The sequence below is a fragment of the Trichosurus vulpecula genome, chromosome 2 (assembly GCF_011100635.1).
Source record: "Trichosurus vulpecula isolate mTriVul1 chromosome 2, mTriVul1.pri, whole genome shotgun sequence".
Lineage (NCBI taxonomy): Eukaryota > Metazoa > Chordata > Mammalia > Diprotodontia > Phalangeridae > Trichosurus > Trichosurus vulpecula.
In genome coordinates this window covers 381,926,228-381,953,971 of record NC_050574.1, presented here as the reverse complement: position 1 = coordinate 381,953,971, position 27,744 = coordinate 381,926,228, and the positions used below count along the sequence as shown (strand labels likewise).

The 27,744-nt window shown below is 37.1% G+C and overlaps 1 protein-coding gene across 1 annotated transcript in view; it reads left to right on the top strand.

The window, feature by feature from the left end:
• Positions 1-700: 700 nt before the first annotated feature.
• PRDM15 (PR/SET domain 15) overlaps positions 701-27,744 on the top strand; it is a 148,365-nt gene continuing 121,321 nt past the window's right edge. The window contains exons 1-4 of the mRNA XM_036747347.1: positions 701-743; positions 2,459-2,552; positions 11,936-12,089; positions 25,495-25,747. Coding sequence (XP_036603242.1) covers positions 707-743; positions 2,459-2,552; positions 11,936-12,089; positions 25,495-25,747 — 538 coding nt within the window. The 5' untranslated portion in view covers positions 701-706. The remainder of the gene's footprint in view (positions 744-2,458; positions 2,553-11,935; positions 12,090-25,494; positions 25,748-27,744) is intronic.

Below are 27,744 nucleotides of genomic sequence, written 5' to 3'. Positions count from 1 at the left end.
AAACATGCTTAGATAACTGCTGGTAGCTGCTTTAACTTCCTAGAGTACAGATTAAGCTTTTATAACTTTTCACGCCCATGTAAATAATCAACAGCATTTTCTGGCAACTTAGGGTAGATAAATGACACCTTTCACTGCAGAGGCTTGGGCAGAGAAAAAGGAAATCTTTCCAGGGAGAAGGTGGGGGAGTGGGCAGGGAGCAGCTGTTAGAGGAATATTTACCTTGCCTCTGGTTGGGTTTGTTATCAGAATGAGAAGGCATTTCCTGTTCAAGGTCAGGAGACAAGAGCTGGTGATCAATACTTTTTTTCTTAACAATTTTGAAAGAAGTCCTTTTAGACAAAGCTGTAGGGTTAAGGTAACCATTTAGACCAGACTGCAGGTATCCCTTATCCAAGGAAAACAAAGAGTTATAAACAGTAGTAGCTCAGACCTTCCTTTTTTTTGCATAGTTTTTGCATAGTTTATTATGTTTCTTCTTCAGTAACAGTCGTGAATTATTATTAGGTCCCCAGATGGTTGGTCTATCAATGATATTAGCCCATCAAAAGGTGGCAAAATGATTGTAGTTTCTATTTTTCCCCAAGAAGTGCTTTACAAACCTTAAAGCACTCTAATTTGCATAGGCTCACCAAAGGTCCGTTCCAGATACCATCTTCATCAGTATTAACTGATTCTTTCCTTTTTGTTTTGACAGGTTTCAGAAATGGCTGAAGATGGCAGTGATGAAACTATGTTTATTTGTGAGTATATCACATGAAAGAATATTGAAATTACTCAACTGTATAGAGAACTGAGTCAAATGAATAAGAATACAAGTCATTCCCCAATTGATAAATGGTCAGAGGATATGAACAGGCAGTTTTCAGATGAAGAAATCAAAACTATAGTTAATAAAGAATAGTCTGAATTACTATTGATTAAAGAAATGCAAATGAAAACAATTCTGAGGTGCCACCTCACATCTGTCAGATTGGTTAATATGACAGAAAAGGAAAATGACAAGTGTTGGAGGGGATATGGAAAAAGTGGAACATTAATGCACTGTTGGTAGAGTTGTGAACTGAACCAACCATTCTGGAGAGCAGTTTTGAACTATGCTCTAAGGGCTTATAAACAGCATACACTTTAACCCAGCAATAGTACTACTAGGTCTGTATCACAAAGAACTTTTTTTTAAAGGAAAAGAACCTGTATGTACAAAAATATTTATAGCAGCTGTTTTTGTAGTGGTGAAGAATTGGAAATTGAGGGGATGCCCATCAATTTGGGAATTGCTTTAACAAATTGTGCTATATGTTTGTAATGGAATATTATTGTGCTTAAGAAATGACAAGCAGGATGCCTTCAGAAAAACCTGGGAAGGCTTACATGAACTGATACAAAATGAAGTAAGAAGAACCAGGAGAACATTGTACCCAGTAACAGCAATATTGTACAATGATCAACTGTGAATGATTTAGCTATTCTTAACAATACAATGATCCAAGACATTTCTGAAGGACTTATGACAAAAAAATGCTATCTACCTCCAGAAAAAAGAACTGATGGAGTATGAATTCAGATCAAAGCCTACTTTTAAAAAAAATTTTATTTTATTTTTCTTGTGGGTTTTTTGTCAGTGTTTTCTTTTACAATGTGACTAATGTGGAAGTATGTTTTGCATAACTGCACACATATAACCTATATCAAATTACTTGCCTTCTCAAGGAGGGGGGAGGGGAGGGAGAGAATTTGGAATTCAGAATTTTTAAAAAAGAATGTTAAAGATTGATTTTGCATGTAATTGGAAAAAAATATTTTAAAAGTGGAATGTTGAGATGAATTTTATTCATCATGTAAAATTATGATAATTTTTTCAATGTGGAAAAATATTTTCTGAAAATAAAGGTAGTTTTTTTAAAGGGGTGGGAAAAGCTACAGGAAACTCATAGTAGCTTTAAATAGCCCCACTTAATAAATGGGAAAGAATGTATAAATAGTTTTAGCGTAACAGACTCTTTGCAACCTTCCTGCAAAACAGAACTTTGCAGGTTTTAGACTGATTCAGAAAAGTGATGTGACATCAGAACATGAAAACTTTTTTACGTTTGTAACTAAGGAATTGAAATACCAGGGGTTTTGCATGTTTTCTTTCCCCCTCTTTGGAATAAATTTGCTCTTACTTTCAAAGAAATGACTACAAATGATTTGTAGACATTTCCTTAGAGTACATTATGTATTTATGGAGTAGGATATGTAAGACATGGCTTACTTAATCGAATGAGTCATGTGTTTTGTTTGTTTTGGTGATCTCAATATTCATTCACATTTGTGGTAACCTCAGTCAGCAGCTAGCTGTTTTGAATCTACTTTTTACAAGTTTGTTACAGCATTAATTAAGATTTTCTAGCAGTCTGGTTGAATTATAGCTGAGCTTAAATGCTACCTTTGAAGGGATCTATTTGTCTGTTTACAGGGTGTGAAGACTGTGGTCAGTACCATGATTCAGAATGTCCAGAGTTGGGCCCAGTGGTGATGGTAAAAGACTCATTTGTATTGAGCAGGGCAAGGTGAGCTACCTGAGTTGTTTATTTTACATGTGTGATTTACATATATGTATATGTACACATGTGTAAGTTACATGTACTTTGTGCATGTACATGCACATGTATAAATGGTTTTAAAATCATTTTTTCCTCAGTTTTTCTAATTTTGTCAAGGTTGCTTAACAATTTTAGTGAGATAGCAAAAACTTTTGTTTTCCAAGAAGAAAAAATGAGTCAGAAGGTTTAAACAGAGCCATTAGAGATAGACTTTTCTTCAAAATTTCTGGAAGGCTTAAATGATTTTCATCATAGTGTGACTTGAACGGTTTTTTTTGCCATGATAAGGAAGGATGTGATTTAATTTTTCTATCTTGAGCTGCTTTTATCTACTTCAAATTTCTTAAAATAAAAGTACCAGGGTACCAGTGATGTGACTCTTTAGGTAACAGCATGTGATATAGTGCTAATGTGACATGGTACTAGTGAATTCAAGTCATTGAAGTCTGTTAGTTTTACTATACAGTATTCTATGGCTGCAAACTACAACCCTGACTTAGACCAGATATCTACAAAATGTATTTCATTGGTAAAACAGGAGAACCAGTTAAGAGTCTATGGATAGCTTAAACAAAAGCCCATTATTGCTTCTAGAAAATAACTAGATATAATATGTTGGTGATTGACCATGACTTGCTTTCTATGACTGCCACTTTAGGGTAGGCCTAAGTTAGTTTTTCCCGGACAACTATAGCCATCTGACTGGCATCCTCATATCTAGTCTCTCCCCAGCATAATCAAAATACTTGCAGGTAGCAGTATATTTTGCATATAGTAGGTTCCAGGTTTAAATCTGTGATTCTGTTAGTTGACAACTGAACTAATCTCACCCCCACTCCCCACCCCCTTGCCCCAACTCCTCACTTCCAAATTTCCCTCTTTCTGTCTGATACCTCTATTTTTTATAGAATCCTAGGTTTATAACTTTGGTGTTTTTATGTACATACATACATATATATAATCTCCAAATTCTGTTATTGCCAGTTTTTGTTGTTGCCAATTGTCAGTCTGTTACTTCTTTCTTGATTATGTTTCTTTCAATTTACCTCTTCTCTCTACTCACACGGCTACCACCTTAGTTCAGGCCTGCATTACCTCTTGGCTAGACTATTGAAACCTCTTCTCTTCACTCCAGTCTGTTGCCATGTTGCTGCCAAAGTGATTTTCCTTAAGTGAAAATCTAACCAAGTCACTCTCTGACTTGATAGCAACTCCAGTAGCTCCCTACGGTCAAATATAAACTTCTCTGTTTTGCTTTTAAGTCCTATACAAATGTGCCACACGTTCTGTTTCCAAATTCATTTAATATTACTCACCCTCTGTACTCTTCAGTCCAGCCAGACTGACCTTCTCTCTGTTCCTCACATATCACACTCCATTTCTTGTCTCTGTACCTTTGAATTCTGCCATCCAGCCAAGCTTGCTTTTCTCTGTTCTTCATGCACAATATTCTGTATTCATTATGGCCTTTGAATTGGCCATCCCCAGTACTTGAATGTACTTCCTCTTCACTCCTGTCTCAGAATCACCTTCTACTTTGAGGTTTTCTGGATCCTCTCAATTGCTAGTGTCTTCTCTCAATCTATTTTTTGTTTCTTCTTTTTATGTTTAGTTTACATATACAGCTCTCCCCTTAGAATATAAGCACAGAATGAAAAGAAATGCTAGGGAAGGTAGCCTAGCCATACCAGATATTAAACTATACTATAAAAGCAGTAGTCATCAAAACTACTTGGTACTGGCTAAGAAACAGAGTGGTAGATCAGTGGAATAGGTTAGGTACACAAGATGCAGTAGTCAACGAATATGGTAATCTACTCTTTGATAAACCCAAAGAGTCCAGCTTCTGGGTTAAGAATTCACTATTTCACAAAAACTGCTGGGAAAATTGGAAAATGCTATGGCAGAAACTGGGCGTAGACCAATATCTTATACCATATACCAAAATAAAGTCAAAAGGGGTTGATGATTTAGGAATAAAGACTGATACTATAAGCAGTTTGGGAGAGCAAGGAATAGTTTACCTGTCAGATTTATGGGAAAGCAAAGAATTCATGACACAACAAGAGATAGAGAGCATTACAAAATGCAAAATAGATAATTTTGATTATGTTAAATTGAAATGTTTCTGTATAAAAAAGCCAATGCAACAAAGATTAGGAGGGAGGCAGAAAATTGAGAGAAAATCTTCACAACCAATGGCTCTAATAAAGGCCTCATATCCAAAATATACAGGGAACTGAGCCAAATTTATAGGAATACAAGTCATTCCCCAATTGAGAAATGGTCAAAGGATATGAACAGGCAGTTTTCAGAGGAAGAAATTAAAGATATCTATAGTCATAGGCAAAAATGATCTAGATCACTATTGATTAGAGAAATGCAAATCAAAACAACTCTTAGGTACCACATCTTTGCTGTTAGATTGGCTAACATGACAAAACAGGAAAATGATAAATGCTGGAGAGGATGTGGGAAAATTGGAACATTGTTCATTGTTGGTGGAGTTGTGAACTGATCCAGCCATTTTGAAGAGCAATTTGGAACTATGCCCAAAAGGCTATAAAAATATGCATACCCTTTGACCCAGCTAAAATATCACTTTTAGGACTGTATCCCAAAGAGATCACGCAAGTAGGAGAGGGACTCGTATGTACAAAAATATTTATAGCAGCTCTTTTTATGGTGGCAAAGAATTGGAAATCAAGGGGATGCCCATCAATTGGGGAATGACTAAACAAGTTGTGGTATATGAACGTAATGGAATACTATTGTGCTATAAGAAATGAAGAGCAGACAGACTTCATTATAACTTGGAATTACGTATATGAACTGATGCTGAGTGAGGGGAGCAGAACCAGGAAATCATTATACACGATTACAGACACATGTTATCTGTAAGGACTAACTTTGATAGACTTGACTCCTCTCATCAATGCAAGGTTCAAAGACAGCTTCAAAAGACTCATGATGGAAAAAGCTATGCACATCCTGGAAAGGAATTATGGAATCTGAATGCACATTGAGGCAAACTTTTTGCTCTTTCTTTTGTTTTCCTTCTTTTTTGGTTTCATTTCTCCGTTCTCGTGACTCATTCCATTGGTTATAATTCTTCTTTACAAGTGGACTATTTTGTAAATAATTTCAAAGTGAAGGTATATGTGGAACCTACATTGGATTACATGCTGTCTTGGGGAGGGGGGAGGAGAGGGAGGGAGAGAAAATTTGGAACTCAAAAACTTGTGAAATTGAGTGTTGTAAACTAAAAAAAAAAAGAAATTTATATAAAAAAAATGTAAGCACAGAAATTGTTTCCTTCATTGCATGTCTAACATTGGTGCCTGTAGGGTCTGGAATTCCCCCACCTAGGAGGGAACTCTGTATCTCCCGCCCAAACAGTGGGGCAAGTTCCATACCAAAGGAAGAGGTCAAAGAGCTCCAGATTGATTATAGGTAGGAGTTTAATCAATTGGATACTTACACTGGGGCAGTATGATGGATCCCTCCCAAGAGTTTGATAGTTGTCATTCTGGGTCAGTGGCCAGACTACAGGTTGGATCCCAGCAAGCCTCAGCAAAGCCCAGTGGTAATTATAGAAATCAGACAAAGGGAGATGGAGTTATAAAACACATTGCTAATGATTGGTGGATATTTTGGGGTTTCTGCTTAGTAATGAGGTCATTTCCATGCTTAGGCATTAAGCCAATGTTGATGGGTAAATGGCCAAACACATGATTATGTACTGGTCATGTACTGGTCACTGTGTTGGTGATATGGCTTTCATCAGTCACGGTAATGGTAATTTAGTTGGGAAGGCATTGAATAAGTAGATTAGTTTAAGTAGAATTGTCATTTTTATTATATTGGTTCTGCCTGCCCACGAACAATTAATATTTCTCCAGTTATTTAAATCTGACCGTTTGCATGTAAAGTGTTTTACTGGGTTTGTCTTGGCAGGTACATTTCCACATATTTTATACTATCTACAGTTATTTTAAATGAGGTATCTTTTACTATCTTTTCTTGCAGTGCTTTGCTGGGTAATATATAGAAATGCTGATGATTTATGTGGGTTTATTCCATATCCTTCTACTTTGCTAAAATTGTTTAATTAGCTTTTTAGTTGAATTTTTTGGAATTTTCAAGTATACCATCATATTCTTTGCAATAGGAAATAGTTCTGATTCCTTCCATTTCTTTTTCTTATTGTTATTACTAGCATTTCTAGTATAATATTGAATGATATCAGTGATAATGGGCATCCTTGTTTCCCTCCTCATTTTGTCGGGAAGGCTTCTAGCTTATCCCCATTACAGATAATGCTTGGTAATGGTTTTTAGGTAGATACTTCTTAACATTTTAAGGAAAAAATTAATTTATTCCTGATACTTTCAAGTATTTTTCATACTTGAATGTTGTATTTGTCAGAGGCTTTTTCTAGATCTATTGAAATAATTTATGATTTTTGTTACTTTTGTTATTGATGTGATCAATTGTGTTAATAGTTTTCTTTGTGTTAAAACCATCCTGGCATTCCTGGCATGTAAATCCCACTTGGTCATAATGTATAATCTTTTTGATATATTGTTCTAGACTCCTGGCTAGTATTTTATTTAGTATTTTTGCATTAATATTCATTAGGGAAATCTGTTGGTAATTTTCTTTCACTGCTTTTACTCTTCCTAGTTTTAGGTATTAACACCACATTTGTTTTATAAAAAGAGTTTGGCAGTACTCCTTTGCCTATTATTTCAAGTAATTTATTTAACATTAGAATTAGTTTATCTTTAAATGTTTTATAGAATTCACTTGTAAAGCCATCTGGTTTTGGTGCTTTTTTCTTAGAAAGCTCATTTATGGCTTGTTCAATTTCTTTTTCTAAAATATGTTGATTTAGATATTTTATTTCCTCTTCTGTTAATCTGGGCAGTTTATATTTTTGTTTATATTCTTCCATTTCACTTAAGTTGTTAAATATATTACCATGTAATTAGGCAAAATAGTGTCTATCAATTGCTTTACTTTGCTCTTCGTTAGTGGTTCACCTTTTTCATTTCTTATAACAATAATTTGGTTTTCTTCTCTTTTATAAATCATATTAACCAATACTTTTCATAAAACCCACTTTTAATTTTATTTATTAATTCAATAATTTTCTTACATTCAATTTTATTAAGCTCACCTTTAATTTTTAGGATTTCCAATTTTGTGTTTAATTGGGGATTTTAAAATTTCTTCTTTTTCAAGTTATTTTAATTGTACGCCCAATTCAATGATCTGCTCTTTCTCTGTTTTATTGATATAAACATTTAGAGGCATAAATTTTCTGCTGTTGTTGCATCTCATTAAGTCTTGGCATATTGTCTCATTATTATCATTCTCATTAATGAAATTACTGATTGTTTCTGTGAATTGTTCTTTAACCTCCTTATTCTTTAAGATTAGGTTGTTTAGTCCCCAATTAATTATTAATCTTTGTTTCCATGATTTTTTATTAAATGTAATGTTTATTGAATTATGATCTGAAAGGATGCGTTTAATATTTCTGCTTTTCTACATTCAACTATAAAGTTTTTATGACCTAATAGATGTTTAGTTTTTGTAAAGGTGCAGTATGCTACTGAAAAAAAGGTATATTTCTTTCTATTCCCATTCAGTTCTCTCCAGATTTCTATCATATCTAGCTTGTCTAAGTTTCTATTTGTCTCCTTGATTTCTTTCTTATTTATTTTTTGGTCAGACTTACCTAGTTCTGATAGGAGAAAGTGGAAATCCTCCAGTATTATAGTTTTTCTGTCTCTACCCATAGTTCGTTTAGCTTTTCCTTTAAAAATATGGATACTATAGCATTTGGTGTATATATGTTTAGTGCTGATATTACTTCACTATTTATGGTACCTTTTAACATAATGTAGTTTTCTAGTTTATCTCTTTTAATTAAATCTATTTTAGCTTTAACTTTGTCTGAGATCATTATTGCTACCCCTGTTTTTTTTTTTTACATCAGCTGAAGCATAATAAATTCTACCACAACCTTTTACTTTTACTCTACGTGTCTCATTTGCAAATGTGTTTCTTGTAAACAACATATTGTTGGGTTCTGATTTTTGATCCATTCTGCTATCTTTTTATTTTATGGTAAAATTCATTCCATTCACCTTCAAAGTTATAATTACTAATTGAGTATTTCCCTCCATTCTATTTTTCCTCTCTGTTTATCCTTTTTTTTTCCCTCAGAAATCTAGTTTACTTCTGACTACTGTCTCCCTAATCTGCTTGTCCTTCTAGGAGTCCCTCCCTTATCCTATCCCCTTGCCCTACTATCTCTTAATCTACATATCCTCCCTAAAGAGTCCCTCCTTTATCCTATCCCCTTTCCATCCTGTTTATTTGTAATTTAAGAAGACTTGTATACCCTACTATATATATATATATATATATATATATATATATACACACACACACACACACACACATATATATATATATACATATATATATATATGTATTATTCTTCCTTTAACCCAATTCCAATGAGAATAAGTTTCCCACATTACCTGCCCTCCACCCTTTCCACCCCTCCACTGTAACACTTCTTCCATTCACACCTCTTTTGTATGAGATCATTTTTCCATTTTACCTCTTCCTACCCAATTTTATATTTTGTTTTTATCTCATCATAATCAGCTCAACCTTTAAGCCCTCAAACTATGTATATTCTTTCAAACTATCCTTGTAATGATGGCATTCTTAAGAGTTACAAATATTTTCCCATATAGGAAGTAAACAGTTTAACCTCATTAAATCTCTTATAATTAGTCTCCCATATTTACCTTCTTATGTGTCTCCTGAGTCGTCTAAGTCAGATTTTCTCTTCAGCTCTGGCCTTTTCCACAAGAATACCTGAAAGTCCTCTAATTCATTAAATATCCATGTTTTCCCTTGCAGGATTACACTCAACTTTGCTTGGTAGTTTATTCTTGGTGGCAAACCCAGCTCCTTTGGTCTTCGGATTATCAGATCCCATGCCTTTCAGTCTTGTAATGTAGGTGCTGTTTTATCCTGATTGCAGCTCTGCAATATTTAAATTGTTTCTTTCTAGTTGCTTGTAATATTTTCTCCTTGACCTGTGAGCTTTGAAAGTTAGCCATAATGTTCTTGTGATTTTCATTTTGAGATCTCTTTCAGGTGGTGACCAGTGGATTTTTTTCAATTTCTCTTTTAACCTCTAGTTCTAGAACTTCAGGGCAATTTTTCTTAATAATGTATCTATAGTATCTAGACTTTCTTTTTGATCATAACTTTTAGGTAATCCAGCAATTCCTATATTATCTCTCCTTGATCTGTTTTCCAGGTCATTCATTTTTCTAATGAGAAATTTCATATTCCCTTCTATTTTTTCATCCTTTTGATTTTGGTTTATTATTTCTTTATGTCTTATGAAGTCATTAGCTTCCTCTTTCCCAAGGTAATTCTTAAAGAGTTATTTTCTTCCATAAGTTTTTGGATCTTTTTCCAATTAGTTCACTTTCTTTTCATAATTTTCTTGATTTTCTTGCTTTACTACTATTTCTGTTCTCAATTTTCCCTCAACCTCTCATATTTAATTTTTTGGGGTTTTTTTGTTTGTTTTGGAGAGGGGAAGGCAGGGCAATTCGGGTTAAGTGACTTGCCCAAAGTCACACAGCTAGTAAGTGTTTCAAGTGTCTGAGGCTGGATTTGAACTCAGGTCCTCCTGACTCCAGGGCTGGTACTCTACTCACTGTACCACCTAGCTCCCCCTGTCTCATATTTAATTTTTAAGTGTTCCAAGAACACTTTTTGGGCTGGTGACCATTTTTCAGTTTTCTTTGATGCTTTACAAGTAGCTCATTTGACTTCATTGTCTTCTTCTGAGTTTGAATCTGAATCTTCTCTGTCATCATAGTAGCTAGCTATGGTCAGGTTCTTTTTCTCTTGTTTACTCATTTTTTTAATCACCTATTCCTTGGTTGTTAACTTTATGTTAGGGTCAGGTTCTGCTCCTGGGATGTAGGACATGTTATCTCTGGCTTCAGGTTTCCGAGCTCTATCTGGGAGTCTTTGATTTTTTGGTTCTTCTAGTGTTCTATGATTTAAGGCCAGGTGTGGTCACTGCTCTTCCAGCTCATTCCTGAGTCTATGAGTGACCACAAATATGCCTCTCCAACCCTGAGCTGTGTGACCAGGTACCCCAGTATCACTGCCACAGTAAAAGCTCTTCCTTCCTGCAATCTCTCCAGGCTACAAGTGTCAACTTACCTCTCTGCCCTAGCACTGAAACCAGAAATTCTGCTGTCTTGCAAGTGAGCACAACCAGCAGGGCCATGCCTCTCTGTACCATACTCACATATTCTCTCTCACACCCCCATAGCCACAGCCTAGCACTGGGACTTGTCAACGCCTAGGCCCTGCATCCAGCACCAGTGGAGGTCCTCCTCCTGCCCCTTCAGTCTTCCCTTGATTAGCCGCCAGACTTCAATACTGTGCATGGGATAAAAGTTCTGGAAGTTAAGGGTACCTCTAGGGCTTGCTGTTTGTTAATTTGGCACCTGCATTTCACTCTAGACAGACTACCACTCCAGAAGGTCAGATCTCTCCTAACATCCTCCCAAGTTCTCTTAGGTTTTATGACTGCTTTATCCTGACTTTTAATTATTTCTGCCACTCTAAAATTCATTTTGAGGAGTTATTTTAAGTTATTGGTAGAAGGGAGGGATTTGGGAGAGTCAGGTAATTTCCTGCCCTATTCAGCCATCTTCCCACCCATATTTTCTTATAAATTACTTACAAGAATTAAGGGATTTATTGACTATCCTGAGGATCTTCTTTCTCTAGTTCTCTTGACTTGCATGGCTACCAATGAAGCAAGTATTCTGTTCATCAATTATCCTTTTCTCCAACCATGTGAGTGGCCCATCTTCTTTTCTGGTCACATAATTACCTTGTTAACATGCTTTATACTATGTCCTGAAAGACCACCAATATAGATTATCCATCCAAGTAGATTGTAAAGTTCACAAAAATACTCTTTTGGGAAAATTTGTTTAGAATGCTGACATCTGTGTAAAGATAAATTAATCAAGGTATAAAAATAGTGGTCATCATCATCATCATCTATGCCCTTATTTAACATTTATTTGAAGTTCATTATTAACTAATGGTTACAAAGAATAGAATTATGGAAATGACTAGTTAAGAACCAATACTGGCAACAAAATAACCTGAACAGAAGTTGCAGTTTTAAGAGAAACCTTTTGATTTTCAAATCAGTGATCTCACTGAATTAAGTGCCATTTGGGGGCCATGTTTCTGTTTTGTTTCATTTTTAGGTCATCTCTTCCTTCCAACTTAGAGATCAAACAATTAGGAGATGGAACTGAAGGAGTATTTGCAATAACTCAATTGGTTAAGCGAACACAATTTGGTCCATTTGAATCCAGGAGAGTTGCCAAATGGGAGAAGGAATCTGCTTTCCCACTGAAGGTATGAAATCACAGGACATGAGATCTTTTTGTTTTTATAGTTTCTATCCTCTATGAATATAAAGGAATTCTACTAGTTTTTATAAATTCAGTGATGTCTCTAAGCATTACATGTCCTCATTTTTAAAATTAACTTTTCAAAATTTTCCAGTTTTTATCTAATAAAATTTAAAAGTTTTTGCACAAAAACCCCAACACTGCCAAAATTAGAAGGGACGCTGGGGAAAAAATCTTTGTTCCAATTTTCTCTGATAAAATATTTTTTTAGTATTTATAGGAAATTGATTCAAATTTCTATGAATAATTGGTCAAGCACTATGACCTTGTTTCTTAGAAAATTATACTTCTTTATTAAAATATACCTTTATGCCACAATGACGCCAAATATAAACATTTTTCCTTACTTAACCTTTCAAAATATTTCCATTTAGGGATAATGTGCTGGATAATTAGAAAAGACTTTTTATTTTATGCCTTTGAAAGCTAGATTCATCATATGATTTTACTGTGTGAAGATGTACACACATAAAAGGAGGGTAATAATATGGGAATAAACATTTATGTGCCAGACATTGTACTAAGTCCTTTAAAAATGTTATCTCATTTGATCTTAACAATAACCTTGAGGTAGATCCCCATTTTATGGTTGAGGAAACTGAGGCAGACAGAAATTAAGAGATTTACCCAGAGTCACACATCTTTTTTATTGTTTTTGAGGGGGGAAAGCAGAGCAATTAGGGTTAGGTGACTTGCCCAAGTTCACACAGCTAGTAAGTGTGTCAGGTGTCTGAGTCCGGATTTGAACTCAGGTCTTCCTGACCCCGGGGCTGGTGCTCTACTCACTGCACCACCTACCTGCCCCTAGAGTCACATATCTTTTAAGTTTCTGAGGCTGGATTTGAACTTAGATCTTCCTGAATCCAGGTCCCAGTATTATTAGGTAACTCGTTATTGAGTCTTCTTCAGTATATTACTCATGTTCATTTTGGTCCTTTTTTTACATATCAGAATAAAAATTGATTATTTGGGTTTGCATAGTTTAGAACCACACAATGGAGACCCAGGAGCTTCCACCTGATAGCCCATTCGCTTACTAAATATTTGTTGAATTACAAAGCAGTTTTATACCCAACAAAGGATTGAGTTCAGTCTGACTTTCTGTGAATTCTTGCTAATTTAAATTCTAATAATTCTATACCAGTTTTTCCTCCAGACTGTAACCTAGGGATCATTAATTCATTTCGGTTAATTTGCCATTGATAAAGCACTTACTATGTGCCAGGCACTATACAAGACATTAAGGATACTAAGACAAAAATGAAATAGTTCTTGGGGGAGTTTACATTCTACTGGGGACAAGAAGGGTAGGAGCAGGAGAGGACAGATTTAACATGTAGAAAAATAAGTAAATTTGAAATTCAAAGTAATTTCAAGAGGGAGAAAGTACTAATACCTGAAGATAGTTGTGAGGAATAAAAAAAGAAACAACTTCATGGGAGTGGTACCTTTGAAGAATTCTATAAGGCAAAGACATACAATCCAGGTACAGAGGCAGGACACAGACTGTTGTATAGGGAACAGCTGGCATGAGAATTTGACTGGACAGAGAGTACATGGAGGGAAGTTAAATGAAATTAGGCTGCAAAAAGGGGTGGGATGAAGTTATAGGGAGGCCCTTAAATACTAGACTAAGAGTGTGTATTCTATCCTAGAAGCAACAAGGAGTCATTAAGTGTAGGAGATAAATGATTGACCAGAGAATAGTCCCTGCTCTCAAAGAATTCGCATTCTGATTGGAAAGGCTATATATAAATAGGCAAATACATGACGTATAAAGTGTAGATTTAAGGTAATTTGAGAAGGAAAGTTACCAGCAGCTGGTGGGGCCATTTAAAGTGATGTTTGAGCTGAATCCTAAAGGAAGCTAGAGAGACTTAGAATTGTAGGGGAGGGAGCAGAAGTTTCCTCCCATAGGGGTTACCCAGTGCAAAAGCACCAAGATGAGCTCTGTAGTGACATGTGGGAGGAACATCAAATAGGTCAGTGTAGCCAGATCAGTGTGTGTGTGTGTGTGTGTGTGTGTGTGTGTGTGTGTGTGTGTGTGTTCGTGGGAGTTGGGAAAGGAGGAGGGAGGAATAAAGTGTAAGAATACTGGAAAAATAGAAAGGTACCAGGTTGTGAAGGGCTTTAAATGCCAAACAGAATTTTATATTTTGATCATGAAGGTAAGAGAGAGCCATTGAAGCTCCTTGATCAGAGGACTTAACATAGTCATACCTATGCTGTAGAAAATCAACATAGCAGCTGAATAGAGGATTTATTGGAATGAGGAAAGATTTGAGATGGGGAGACCAACCAGAAGGCTATCGCAACAGTGCAGGGGAGAGGTAATGAGGTCTAGCACCAGGTAGCAGCTGTGTGTGTGGAGAGAAGGGGTTCCATATATGGGAGACATTGATTCTGGGAACCTTTCTTCTTTAAACGTTTTTAGAGCATCTAACCCTGCTTCTGCCATTATACTCAAGATTGGACTCTACAGTTTTAAGTAGAGCTATGATTTCATCAGTGGGGGTACTTCCTTTAATGATGCAGACTATAATACATCCATGCCTTATTATCCTGAGAAATTTTCATGTATGGGCTTCCAAAAACTCCTCCTCAGTACAATGGAGATCTTTTTCTTTTGTTCTTTTAATAGTCTGTAGTGACTTGTCGTGCTCCTAACTGTATGTCTCACAACCTTTGCCCTTATCACATGACTAATCTACCTCTCTGATAATGCATTTCTTGGATGTTAGCTTTTATTCCAATTCTTGCGTACCAGTCTTTATTGATCAAATGTTGCTACCTATCTATGCCCAACTTACATCTCTCCTTTACTTTTGGGCATTCATGCATTTTTTTAATTCTTTAAGGAAGTAAAGAGAAAGCATGGCTAATTTGTCTGAAAAAGATCTGAATGATTTAGTGAATTGCAAACTTGTTATGGGTAAACACTCTGATATGGCAGCCAAAATAGCAGAAAGGCATAGTGGCCAGGACTAAGGAGGTGATGTTTTTGCTATACCTTCCCTTGGTCAGACCACATCTGGAGTATTGTGTTTAATTTGGGGTGCCACATTATCGGGATGACATTGATGAGCTAGAAAGTATTCAGAGGTAGTCAGTCAGGATAGTAACAAAACTGGGGATATTCACCCCAGAGAAGGGAGGACTTGGGGAAACATGATAGCTTTCATCATGTATGCGAAGGCCTGATATGTAGAAGAGGCTTTAGACTTGCTTGACCCCAGTGGAAGGCATCATATCCATTTCTCAGTGAGTAATATAAAGGCAGATACATATTAGATATGAAGAAAAACTTGCTAACAATTAGAACTATCCAAAATGGTTACCTTGGGAAGTAGGGGACTCCCTTACTTGCTATACTCCTACCTCCCCTATTCTCTTATACAAGGAGACTGAATGATTATTTGTTGAGGACATTGTAGATGTCATTCATCTTCATAATGGCTATGATGAAGTGATTTTTGGATTCTTTCTAACTCAGATATTCTGTGATTCTGAGAGCATGGTGTGCCTTGGGTTGTAGACATGAAGTTTTGGTGTTTCCCAGATTAATTTATCTCACTCTTTTCATCATATTTAATTCTGCTCAACCCACTGTCCATATATAGTCAGTGCCATTCCATTTAAGATATGTACACTGTTAAATTAACTTAGTAAGCTCCCATCCAGCTGTATGCCATTCATAATCTAAGCATTTTTCTTGTATTTGGGCTTTTCTGTGTTCATTGTTAGACCAATTTCTTTTGAGTGGTTATGAATTTCATTAAAGAATGGAATGTGCAGAGCCTAACTCAGGCTGGTCCTCTTGTTGTTTAGGTCCAGTATTATAACACATAAAGGCACTGGCCAATCATTCAGTAATCAACAAAACAAAGTCTACTTAACCAGGAAGAATACACCATTCAACCCTTGTAGGCAGCCACCTTGCACCTGGTACCTTGAAATATATCTGCTCAGCAGGGCAGGGTGTGGTGACTTGCTGGCCTTGAGACATGTACCAAGTCTAAAGGACCCTGACTCTATATAAGCCAGCATTTTTATGCTCTTAGGTAAAGAGAAGCCATGACACTATGGCCTCAAGCCATCAAAAAGCTGTCAACAGCTAGAAACTTGAGCTCTGGTCCCTCTGGGCCAATTAAGTCTTGGGAACAGCTTTCTTAACTGTTCAGAAAAGAAGTAGCCTAACACAGGGCTGTCCAAAATGCAGTGCCTACAAGCATAGAAATTTACATAAATGCTTTAGTAAATGAAGCTGAGCTACTGCAGAGCTCTCACTAAAATGGCAAATCAAAATATATTGTCTATTGTTTTGATAAAAGCTGAAGGTTGGACAGCCCTGGCATAATATATGGCATGGTTAGGGAATACCATCCTATCATGTCCCGCTTCTTGATGCAAGGTCCTTAAGGAATTTTTGAGGAATTTTCATCATTTAAATGGATTAGGGCCTACATAGCCCTAATCTCATAGATACCCATCAGTACTAAAGGAAAAAGATGGGAAAAAAAAACCCAATTAAGAACATAGGAAAAACAAACAAAAAACTCAGTGACATTCTAAATGAGTGACTAAATGTGGAATAAAATTAAAACCAAAAGTTTTACCTCCCTACTTTTGAAGAACTCAGTGCACACTGGATCGCTTGATACAAAGCAGTAACAATGAACAGGAACAATGATAGGAACATCAGAGATACAGAACAGATAATGACAGGTAATTGTCACAGTCACTGTTTTCATCACAAGTCAAGGTCATCTGTAATGAAACACCTAATTGGTCATTATGCTTTTGCATATATACTGTCTTGGTGCTAGTGTTGGTAATAATTCTAGCCCTGTACCAACAACCTCTCGGTATTTCTTAGCCCAGCAGCCAGGAAGCTGCCTGGGAGCCCCAATGGGGAAATACCAAATTTCTACTATGTAAGAGACCTCTGCTGGGGACTACTTCCTTCTCTCACTATACTTGGATAAGGCCTCTCATTCTCTTTCATCCAAGATTCAGGATTACCAAGTCAGTAAGACAATCTCTGTTATCCCCAGTAAATACACATCTGTTATAATTATGATCCAATAATTTCACACATACCCTGTGCTGTTAGAAAGGAAAGCATCTTCCTGACTGTGACTCTTAATTCCCCTGAGCCCTTTCTTGGGAAGGAATTGTCCAAACTATCCTAGTGGAAAGTTTCCATACCAGCTAAGTGAGGGAAACCTGAGCTGTTTGCCTAGGGTATAGAGACACCTCTGTGATATTAGGAACCTTGAGGATTGGGTGACTGCATTGGGGAAGGAGTAGGGAAGGGCCAGAGAGGACCTGGATCCAAAATCTTTATCTTTCTGGAGATTAGATCTGAGAAGTTCCCAAACTAGGGAACCCTTTCCCTTCTAAGGGTGGCATTGATTTATCACTGATATCACTTCTGAGAAGTGGGACACTGGACCTTATTATCAGTCACGTAGTCAGTCAGTCATCTTTTATTAAGTGCCTACGATATGGCAGCCTGGGGCAGCTAGGTGCCATAGTGGATAGAGTGCCAAGTCTGGAGTCATGAAGACTCATCTTCCTGAGTTCAAACCCTACTTCAGTCACTAACTAGCTGTGTGATCCTGTGCAAGTCACTTAATCCTGTTTGTCTCAGTTTCCCCATCTATAAAATGAGCTGGAGAAGGAAATGGCGAACCATTTCAGCATCCTTGCCAAGAAAACCCCAAATGGGGTCACAAAGAGTCAGACGTTCTGGGGATACAAATAAAAGGGAAAGATGATCCCTGCCCTTGCGGAGTCCATAATCTAATGGGGGGAATGACAAACAAATATGTACAAAGAGGCTCTATATACACAGGGTAAATAGGAAATAAAGAGGGAAGGCCCTAGAATCAAGAAGGTTTTGGTGCGGCTTCTTGCAGATGAGATTTTAGTCGGGCTTACAGGAAGCCAGTAAGTAGAGATGAGGAAGGAGAGCACTCCAGGCATTAGGGACAGTCAGAGAGAATACTTGAAACTGAGAGATAGAATGCCTTGTTCAGAGAACAGCAGAAAGGCCAATGTTACTGGATCAAACACTGTGTGTCAAGGAGTAAGGTATAAGAAGACCAGAAAGGTAGGAGGGGGCTAGGTTATGAAGAGTTTTGAATGCCAAACAAAGCATTTTCTATTTGATCCTGGAGGCAATAAGGAGCCAGTGAAGTTTATTGAGTAGGGGAGTAACATGGTTGGAGCTGTGCCTTAAGAAAATCCCTGGTGGGTGAATGGAGTATGAATTGAATAGTCCTCGTGTGAACTGATGAGAACCTGCACTAGGTAGCATCAGAGAAAAAAATTTGGGATATTTGAGATATTGCGAAGGTAAAATCAACAGGCCTTGGCAACAGATTGGGTATGGAATGTAACAGATAGTAAGAAGTCAGGAATGATACCTATATTGTGAACCTGAGGGACTGGAAGATGTATTGCCTTCTATAGTAAGGGGGGAAGGAGGGAGGGAAAAAGGAAATATAATGAGTTCTGTTTGGAACATATTAAGTTTAATTGAATATCCAGTTCAAGATGTCTGAAAGGCAATTGGAGATGGGAGATTAGAGGTTAGCAGAGAGATTGGGGCAGCTAGGTGGCTCAGTGGATAGGGTGCTGGGCCTGGAATCAGAAAGACTCCTCTTCCTAAATTCAAATCTGACTCAGACACTCACTAGCTGTGAGACCCTGAACAAGTCACTTAATCCTGTTTGCTTCAGTTTCCTCATCTGTAAAATTCACTGGAGAAGGAAATGGCATACCATTCCAATTTCTTTGCCAAGAAAGCCCCAAAAGAGGTCATAAAGAGTTGAATACAACTGAAAAATGACTAAAACAGAGAGATTGGGGCAGGAAAGGTAGTTTTGAGAATCATCAGCATAGAGACAGTAATTGAATCCATGGGAGCTGATGAGATCACCAAGTGAATTAATATTGAGGGTGAAGAGAGAAGTGCTCATGAGAGAACCCTGAGGGACACCCATGGTTAGACTATCTGAAAGGAAACAGTGGAGTGGTCAGAGAGGTAGGAGGAGAACCCCAAAAACCTAGAGAGAAGAGGAAAAGGAAATGAGGAAAAGAGGAATGATTAAGGAAAATGATGAAGGAAAAGAGAATGGTTAACAGTGTTAAAAGCTGCAGAGAGGTCAAGGAGAATGAGAGTTGAGAAAAAGCCATTGGATTTGGCAACTAAGAGATCATTGGTAACTTGGGAGGGCGGAGCTTCAGTAGAATGATAAGGTCAAAAATCAGCTTTTAAGGGGTTAAGAAGAGAGTGAGAGGAGAGAAAGTAGAAGCACCTATTATAGATGGTATTAATTAGTAGGGGCAAACCTCTTGTCCTGAGATGGCATATAAGTGTCACTTTGCTAGTTGAGGATGGGTAGAGGGTGTTAGATGAGTGCCCACCTAATTCGTAAGTGGTCAGGTTAAGACAGGAATAGCAGCTTTGTCCTTATTTAGACATACCCACATGGCCCTCATGTCCAGTTTGGCAGAGGACCCACTGACCAAGCTCTGGTGTTCTCATAATGACTTCAACCGAGTTGTTTAGTTGAGCAAAGATCATATGTCTCTGATGGTGGCTTACATGCCCCACAAATAACCATATGCAGTAGGAATTACTGGCAAAATTCTTTCATTGATACTGATCCCAGAGGAAAGATCCCTTGATTATCCAGGTTCCAGACCACTTGAACAGATCTATGGCCACTACCCGGGAATCAGTATATATAAATATTTTATCTTATCCATCCCTCAGGGATCTCTCACATGCCAGACATGAGGCCTATAGCTCAGCCCATTGTAAGGACTTGTTGGTACTCCATCCCTTAGAGTATATGCTGTTACCAGATTAATAGTTACTGAATTCTTCTCTTGTAGAGGACAGAACAATTAATAAACCAGGCAGTATGGTGCTTCTCAGGAGCTAGGTCCTCATTAGGTGCGAGCCAGTTGGACTAGGGGAGAAGACAGAGTCTCTGTCTATCTCCAGACAGGTCTGAACAGGAGATCTCAGCCTCTAGCAGAGGTATAGCTTGTGAAGAGCACTAGGATCTGAACAGTTGTGATTTTGAATATACTATTTTTTTTTATTTAGTGATAGAGACTTCCTATCTCCTACCCATCTTCCTTTACCACAGTCATAATGGGCAGCTCTGGACAGTGCTATATGACCTTGCACCATCTGTTTAGTAGCAACTAGGTTCTAGTAGTAGGTGAAAAACTGCTTTTCTAAATTGGCATTGTGAGTACATGCTTTGGAAACTCCAAAAGCCTAATGGTTGCTTATTTTGTTCACCCCTTAGTGCTTGCCTGGTCTTTATGAACAGAGACTTCCAAAAATAAGGGTCCCGAATGAGAGACTTCTTAGATGGCCCAATTTAGATCCAGGGTTGTAGCCTGTTTTGGGCCCCATTCAAAGGAGGCAGAAATGAGTGTGGGAGCCAATAAATGTGGGCCATCAGAATACCTGGGGGTGGGGGGAGCAGAAGGTTGTTTTTCTAAAACATGAAAAATCTAGTAGGTCTCGCGGAGAAGCAAATGTCAGTTGCTTATAATGGATTGCTCCTGGAATCCTCTGGGTTTTCGACACTTAATGTATTTCTCAAAACTTGACTGAGCTGGCCGGACCCTCAATTTTCTTTAGGTTGGCTTTCCACCCCTTGTCCCTCATATGGGCCACAAGTAAATCCAAGGCCCCTACTACCGCAGCCTCATTTAGCCCTGTCAACACTGTGTCATTAATGTATTGCTGTATATTAGCACCCTCAGGATGGAAGGCCTCACTTTCAGGTCTCTGACCACCAGAAGGTAACAGCTTGAGGGAGAGAGCTCAAAGGTCTATTTGACTCCTCAGGCTTCTACTACTCAGGAATAGAAAAGAAAGCACTGGTGAAGTTAATATACTCAAGAAGCCACTTCAGTTGTGTCTGAGGCCACTGGGAAGCAGAGTCAGCAGCTAGCCACCTTACCATTCAGGTCTTAGGGACAGCATCCATGGCTTTTAGTAAAAGAACTAGCCTAACTTTATACCTGTTGTTGTTCAGTCATTTCGATAATGCCCGATTCTTCACAGTCCCATTTGGGGTTTTGTTGGCAAAGATATTGGAGTGGTTTTTGCCATTTCCTTCTCCAGCTCTTTTTTTTTTTTTAAACAGATGAGGAACTGAGGCAAACAGGGTTAAGAGACTTGCCCAGGGTCGCACAGCTACTAAGTGTCTGAAACCAGATTTGAACTCAGAAAAGCGAATCTTCCTGGTTCCAAGCCCCGTGCTGCATTCACTGTGCCACCTAACTGCCCTTAACCTTAAATAGAGGGGGTTTAAAGTAACTTGGGTTTATCACACAGTGGTTCTATAATGTATAGCGGTGAGATGCAGTCACCCTAATTTTATCTGTAAACAGGAGCATCTGGAAGAACTTACCTTTAAGGAATAAGCTCTTCTATTTGGACTTTATGCAGCACATCCTCCATGACCTTTTGGTGAGCATACCATGCTTAATCTGTTGTTTGACAATGATAGTCAAAGAATCATTGAACAAAAGCATCTCTGATTGCATCTATTAAGAGATATTGTATAATCTTAACATATGCTGGAGAGGTATTTTCTTGGAGCATAGTCTCTTGGGCTGCAATCTTCTCTACCAAGTTAAATGCTTCTTAATAATCAACAAAATTAATATAAACAAAAATTTTCAAAAAATAAATATATTATCTTTATTCTTTAATCTTTTCTGTCTGACTAGGAAGGTATGGTCTACTAGAAATCATGCAGAAGGATAGCCTTAGTGCATGTATAGATTATTCCCATAGGAATTTTATAAAACTGGAAAAGTAGGCATATGAATGAGTAGCTATTGATGTCTTATCACTTTATTTTTTTTTTAAATTTTGATAACATTATCTGTAATTCCAATTATTGAGCATCCTACCCTCTTAAATACCTTGAAAATAATTTCTTCAATGCTTTAAGAATTGAGTCATACCCAGAATGGATCTCTTCTATGTGTGTTTCACCTGATTTGGCTCTTCTACCTTATTTCATTTTTCTTCCCTTGTTTTTCTATCATTTCCTTATATCCCCCACCTACCATTACCACTATACACATACACTATCCTCATTTGAACTCTCCCATATAACATGAAAAAAGTTAAGGAAAACTGACGAACAAAGCACATAAGTCTGATAATGGAGGCCATATTCCATGCTCTTAGTCCCTCTAATAAGATATGTGTGTTAGTTACAGCCTTTTTTTTTTGAAACCTACATTGTTCATTGCAGTTAATCTGAATTCAAGTGCCTTTTAGTATTTTTTTTAAATATTGTTATGATCTTTGCTTTTTGTCACGGCATAAAAATCTAACCAAATTTGTTTAAATGTCGTCTTCATCATTTTTATGGCACAGTCATATTTATTATTCTTCCATTTTTTAATTAGTGGGCACTCACTTTGTTGCCATTTTTTTTAATGCCATAAAGAGTACATCTAGGAATATTTTTGCTGTATATGGGACCTCTCTTTTTTTCAAACAAGTTTCAATTTATGTTGGTATCTTTTGTTTTTAACTTGGCATCATATCTGAATAATTTCTCCCTTCCTCTCCTGCCCCCGCCCCTCAACCTCCCCCCCCCCCCACCGTGCCTTGTAATAAGAAATAGAAAATAAAGAGGAAAGAAAAGTAAGAGTAACCTATACAATTTAGTCATTATGCACTGGTCCATATCCATGGTGCCTAGTTCTGCAAAGAAGGGAAGAGGTCATATGATCATAGATTTAGAGCTAGAATGGAGCTCAGAGGCTCAATGGTTCAGTGATCTCATTTTCTCAGATAAGGAAACTTGAGGAGTAGTGATTTCAGAGGAGGGAACTGAATTCAGGTTCTCTGACTCTATACCTAGGACTTGTTCTGTGATACATTGTGCCTCCCTGGTATTATTTTCATCTCCTTTTGGGAGTCACTACTGGTCATTATGATTATACAATGTTTGGTTTCATTCTTTCTTTCCATTATTTACATTTATGTTATTGTCTTTATCGTGTGTATTTTTTCCTAGGTCTACTTACCTCACTCTGTTTCAGATCAAAATTCTTCCCAGATATCTCTTAAGTTCTTCATATTCATTGCTTACATTTCATTTTTATGTCACAGTTTATCTAGCCATTCCTCTGATAAATTAACATCTACTTTGCTTCCAATTCTTTCCTTCTACAAAAATGCTATGAAGATTTATTTTGTTATTTATATATGGGACTACTCTTTTTTTTTTTTCTCCTGACCCCCTAGGTAACCAGCACTGGGATTTCTGAGGCAAAAACATGTGGGTATTTTAGCTCCTTCCTTAACATAGTTGGACTAAATGAATTAGTGTGTCCATCTTTATACTCCTGCAGTTCATCATCTTTGCCAATTTGCTGGGCATGAGAAGAAATCTGAGGCTCGCTTTGATTAGCATTTCTTTTATTATTAGTGATTTGGAACAGTCTGTTTTGCTGTTAAAAAGTTTGCATTTCTTTTTGACAACTGTTGACTCCTGTCTTTTAACCATATATTGGATATATGTTGAATAATGATTGTTGGGAACTTTTCTTTTCATTACTGGTAAAGTGTCTGGGTAAAAGGATATCAACAATTTAGTAACTTTTTTTTCCCTAGTTCCAAATTGTTTTCCAGAATGGTTGCACCAGTTCATAGTGCCACAGTCAGCGAGTCAGCGTGCCTGTCTTACCACTCTTCTCTTCAATGAGTTTCTAATGAATTTCTTCTAGTTTGAGGTAATTCCTCAAGGTTGTTTGAGTTTGTATTTCTTTGATTATTAATTATTTTAGGAGGTTATTGTCAGTTTATACTCCTTCCTTTGAAAACATTTGTTTATATTCTTTGACCTCTTTTTAATAGCATTTCGAAGTGGTCAGATTAGAATTATTCTAATTACATTCCATTCTTGTCTTTATTCTTTCTGCAGCTAGGTGGCACAGTGAATAAAGTACTGGGCCTGGAGTCAGGAAGACCTGTGTTCAAATCTGGCCTCAAACACTTAGTAGTTGTGTGACCCTGGGCAAGTCACTTAACCTTTTTTTCCTCAACTGAAATGGGGATAAGATAATAACACCTACTTTACTGGGTTGTTGTAAGGATCGAATCAGATAATATTTGTAAAGTGCTTAGCACAGTGTCTGGCACATAGTAGGCACTTAGCAAATGCTTGTTCCTTCCCCCTCTTAAAGTTTGGTATTAGTTTTGTATTTTGCTTTAACTAGTCAATGTTCTGATTGCACACAACTTACTCTGATATGACATTTATTCAATTAACCAGCTGTTTTCTGTATGTTAAGATATAGTCAAGTTCAATTTTGGTGTGGTTTTTGGTACTTTCCATCTCTGACATCTTCCCACTCTCTTTTGAAATAAAGTGTACAACAGATTATAAGAGTAGTAAGAAACCTTCATTTCATTCAAAAATATTCTGAATCTCATTTCCATTTTCTTTTGTTTCAATAAAGTTACCAACTATCAAATTATATGTTGATTTGGTTTGGAGGAGTTTTTTAAGTTCATCATAGTCTTATCTCTACATCAACTACGACAGAAATTCATGCATAAGGGGCAATTTATATGGTCTTTTTGCTTGTGTTTCTGATGAACACTTTAAGATCAGATGATCAAATATCCTATGAAATTGTCTCTTTTGGTTTTTGGGGGGGGGTTGATCTGTATTCATAAACAAACTTGGCCATGTCCTTGATTGGTTCATAGTTTTACTTGGAGGAACAATCAATCCTTTCATTTACCTCTGACTCCTTTACATTTTCTGGTTACATTTACAGTGAAAGTATCAATATTGATATTGTTCATTTTCCTCTGAAGTATGGAAACACTGGTCATTAGATAAGTATCTCACATTTCAAAGTACCAATATCAAAGTTAAGATTTATGGATAACCTATCAACTATAATATTTTTGGCACCTTCTGCATGGAAGACTGAGACTCACTTCGTATTTTTCCTTGTTCTGTGGTTTTCTGCGATGAAACAATGTATCACTTAGTACTGGTAATGAAACTTTGCCCTAGGTTAGTTCTCAGACAGTAGACAGTATGTTACCTAGAAGATAAAGCCCCCTCCGTGGCATCATAACTTTTGTGTCTAGTCTAAGCTATGCAAATCCATCCATGTATTGCCTATCTCACATCCTTAAAACATGTTTCTTAGGAAATTATTGTCTTGTATATTTCACTTTTCATTTTTGTGCCAAGGTTTCTGTAGTGTTTTTTCCTATTTATCTTAGTAGATGACCATTCCATTGCCTTTCCACTTCTTAGGTTTTCCAGAAGGATGGACACTCAATTTGTTTCGATACATCTAATGAGGATGACTGCAACTGGATGATGATGGTGAGGCCAGCAGTAGAATATGAACATCAGAACTTGACTGCCTTTCAGCACGACAATGACATTTACTTCACTACCTCCCGGGACATTCCTCCAGGCACCGAGTTGCGAGTGTGGTATGCAGCTTTTTATGCCAAAAAAATGGAGAAGCCAGTGCTGAAGCAGGTCTCCAATATTGTGCATGGTATGTGGGGGAATTACAGACATTTATCCCCCTTTTTGGACATATAGCCAGTCAGTATACCATTGTGCCTTTAGCTGACGTGGTAGAATGCATCTAGTAAAGAATTATGTATTAATAAAATAAGCTTGTTTCATATATACGAGGCTAATCATTATTAAGAAGGAGTGGTTTGATTTGGTTTAAAAAAATCATGGACTTTACTTTCCTGTAATTTTAAAAATGATTTACCAATGGAAAACTTTAATTTTTCTTCTCTATCATGGGCCCTGCAAATGTTTACAGTTAACTAAGAAAGGGACCAGGCCAGAAAATATTAAAGAATTAACTAAAACTAGTACTGGAAAAATCACTTAAAGTTTGAGTCCTGCAAGTGCAATAACATTATTTTTGGTTTATTAAGGATAATATGTTGCTTTTACAGTTTTTTCTTTATGTAAGAATGCATCTTTCATCTTTAAATTGGAAAAATTCTACTCTTATCAGCTTTGTCTTGGACTTTACCTCACTCTTTTATTTTCTTACACTTTATAAAATTCTCCAAGGCATCTGTAGTGTTGTGGGAAGAGTCCTAGATTTGGAGTCATTGGACTAGAATGCACATCTTGGTTCTGCTGTTTACTGGCTATATGACCTATCATCTTTGATTGCTAGTTTGCTATGTAAAATGAGGCCTGCAATAGAATACGAGCATCAGAACTGTTGGACAACATGCTCTTCTTGTAGGCCCCTTTCAGTTCTCTTCACTGTGATTCTATCCTATTCCAATAACCCCTAAGTCAGGGCTACTTCTCCACTGCTTAAGCGAGGATCTTTTTTTTCCTCTGGGAAGAAACTGTTAGCCATGGTCAAGGAAAAGTAGCAATTCCTCTCTCTCTCTGCTTAAGAAAATTAAGCAAAACTTTTTTAAATCTCCCTGGGAGGGAAGCAGAGAGGAACCTGTTATTTTTCAATGATGAGAAAAGTCTGGAAAGGTGAAATAGAGTCAAATTGTGAAAGGCTTTAAATGACGAACTGGTAAGTTTGTATTTTATTGAAGAAATAATAGGTTGTTGCTAAAAATTCTTGATAATCGTTACATATGATGATGATGATGGTGATGATGTTGTGATGGGCGACAATGACCACCATTTATATAGCACTTGCTATGGGCCGGGCACTGTGCTAGGCACTATGTGTTATCGTATTTGAATCTCACAATAGCCTTGAGTGATAGGTGTTACTTTTATTGACACTTTTATAAATGAGGAAATGAGACAGAGGTTAAACGATTTGCCCAGGGTTACACAGCTAAGTAAGTGTTATAGATCAAATTTGAACTCAGGTCTTCCTGACTCCAGGACCAACACTCTATCCACTGCACCACCTAACTGCCTTTGATGTATTTAGACCTGTGCTTTAGGGAGATAATGAGCCTAGAATCCTCAAAGGTAACTTTGAAACCTATTGCTGTAGTCCAGGCCACAATGGATGAGGCCTAGAACTATGTTTTGTGGTCACAGAGTTGGGGGGTGAGGAGTGAGGGGGAAAAGAGTTGGTCCAACAATTGGTTTGACTAAAGAATTCATTCAGTTTTTTTTTTAAGACTTATTGACTGATCATAAAAACGATCATAATCAAGGTAATAATGTGACACACCACCAAGAAATGAAAGTTAGTCTACATACGCTTATTAAGTGCTTACTATGTGTCAGATACTGTGCTATGTGCAGGGAGACAAAGAAAGGCAAAAACTTCATCCCTGCCCTTAAGAAGCTCGCATTCACTGCTCTTATTGACATATTACCAATCAGAACTGGAAAAAAATCATAAACTGTATGAATTGGGTCCACTACTAATTTATTAATCCCAACTGAGCCCTAATTAGGTGACCTTTTTAAACCTTCCTAATTACTTATCAATATAGTAGCTATCCCATAACTTCTCATATCTCCTCAAGCCTCCAAAAACTTTCTTCCTCCACTCTCTCAGCTGAGGACTTCACCTTATATTTCACCAAA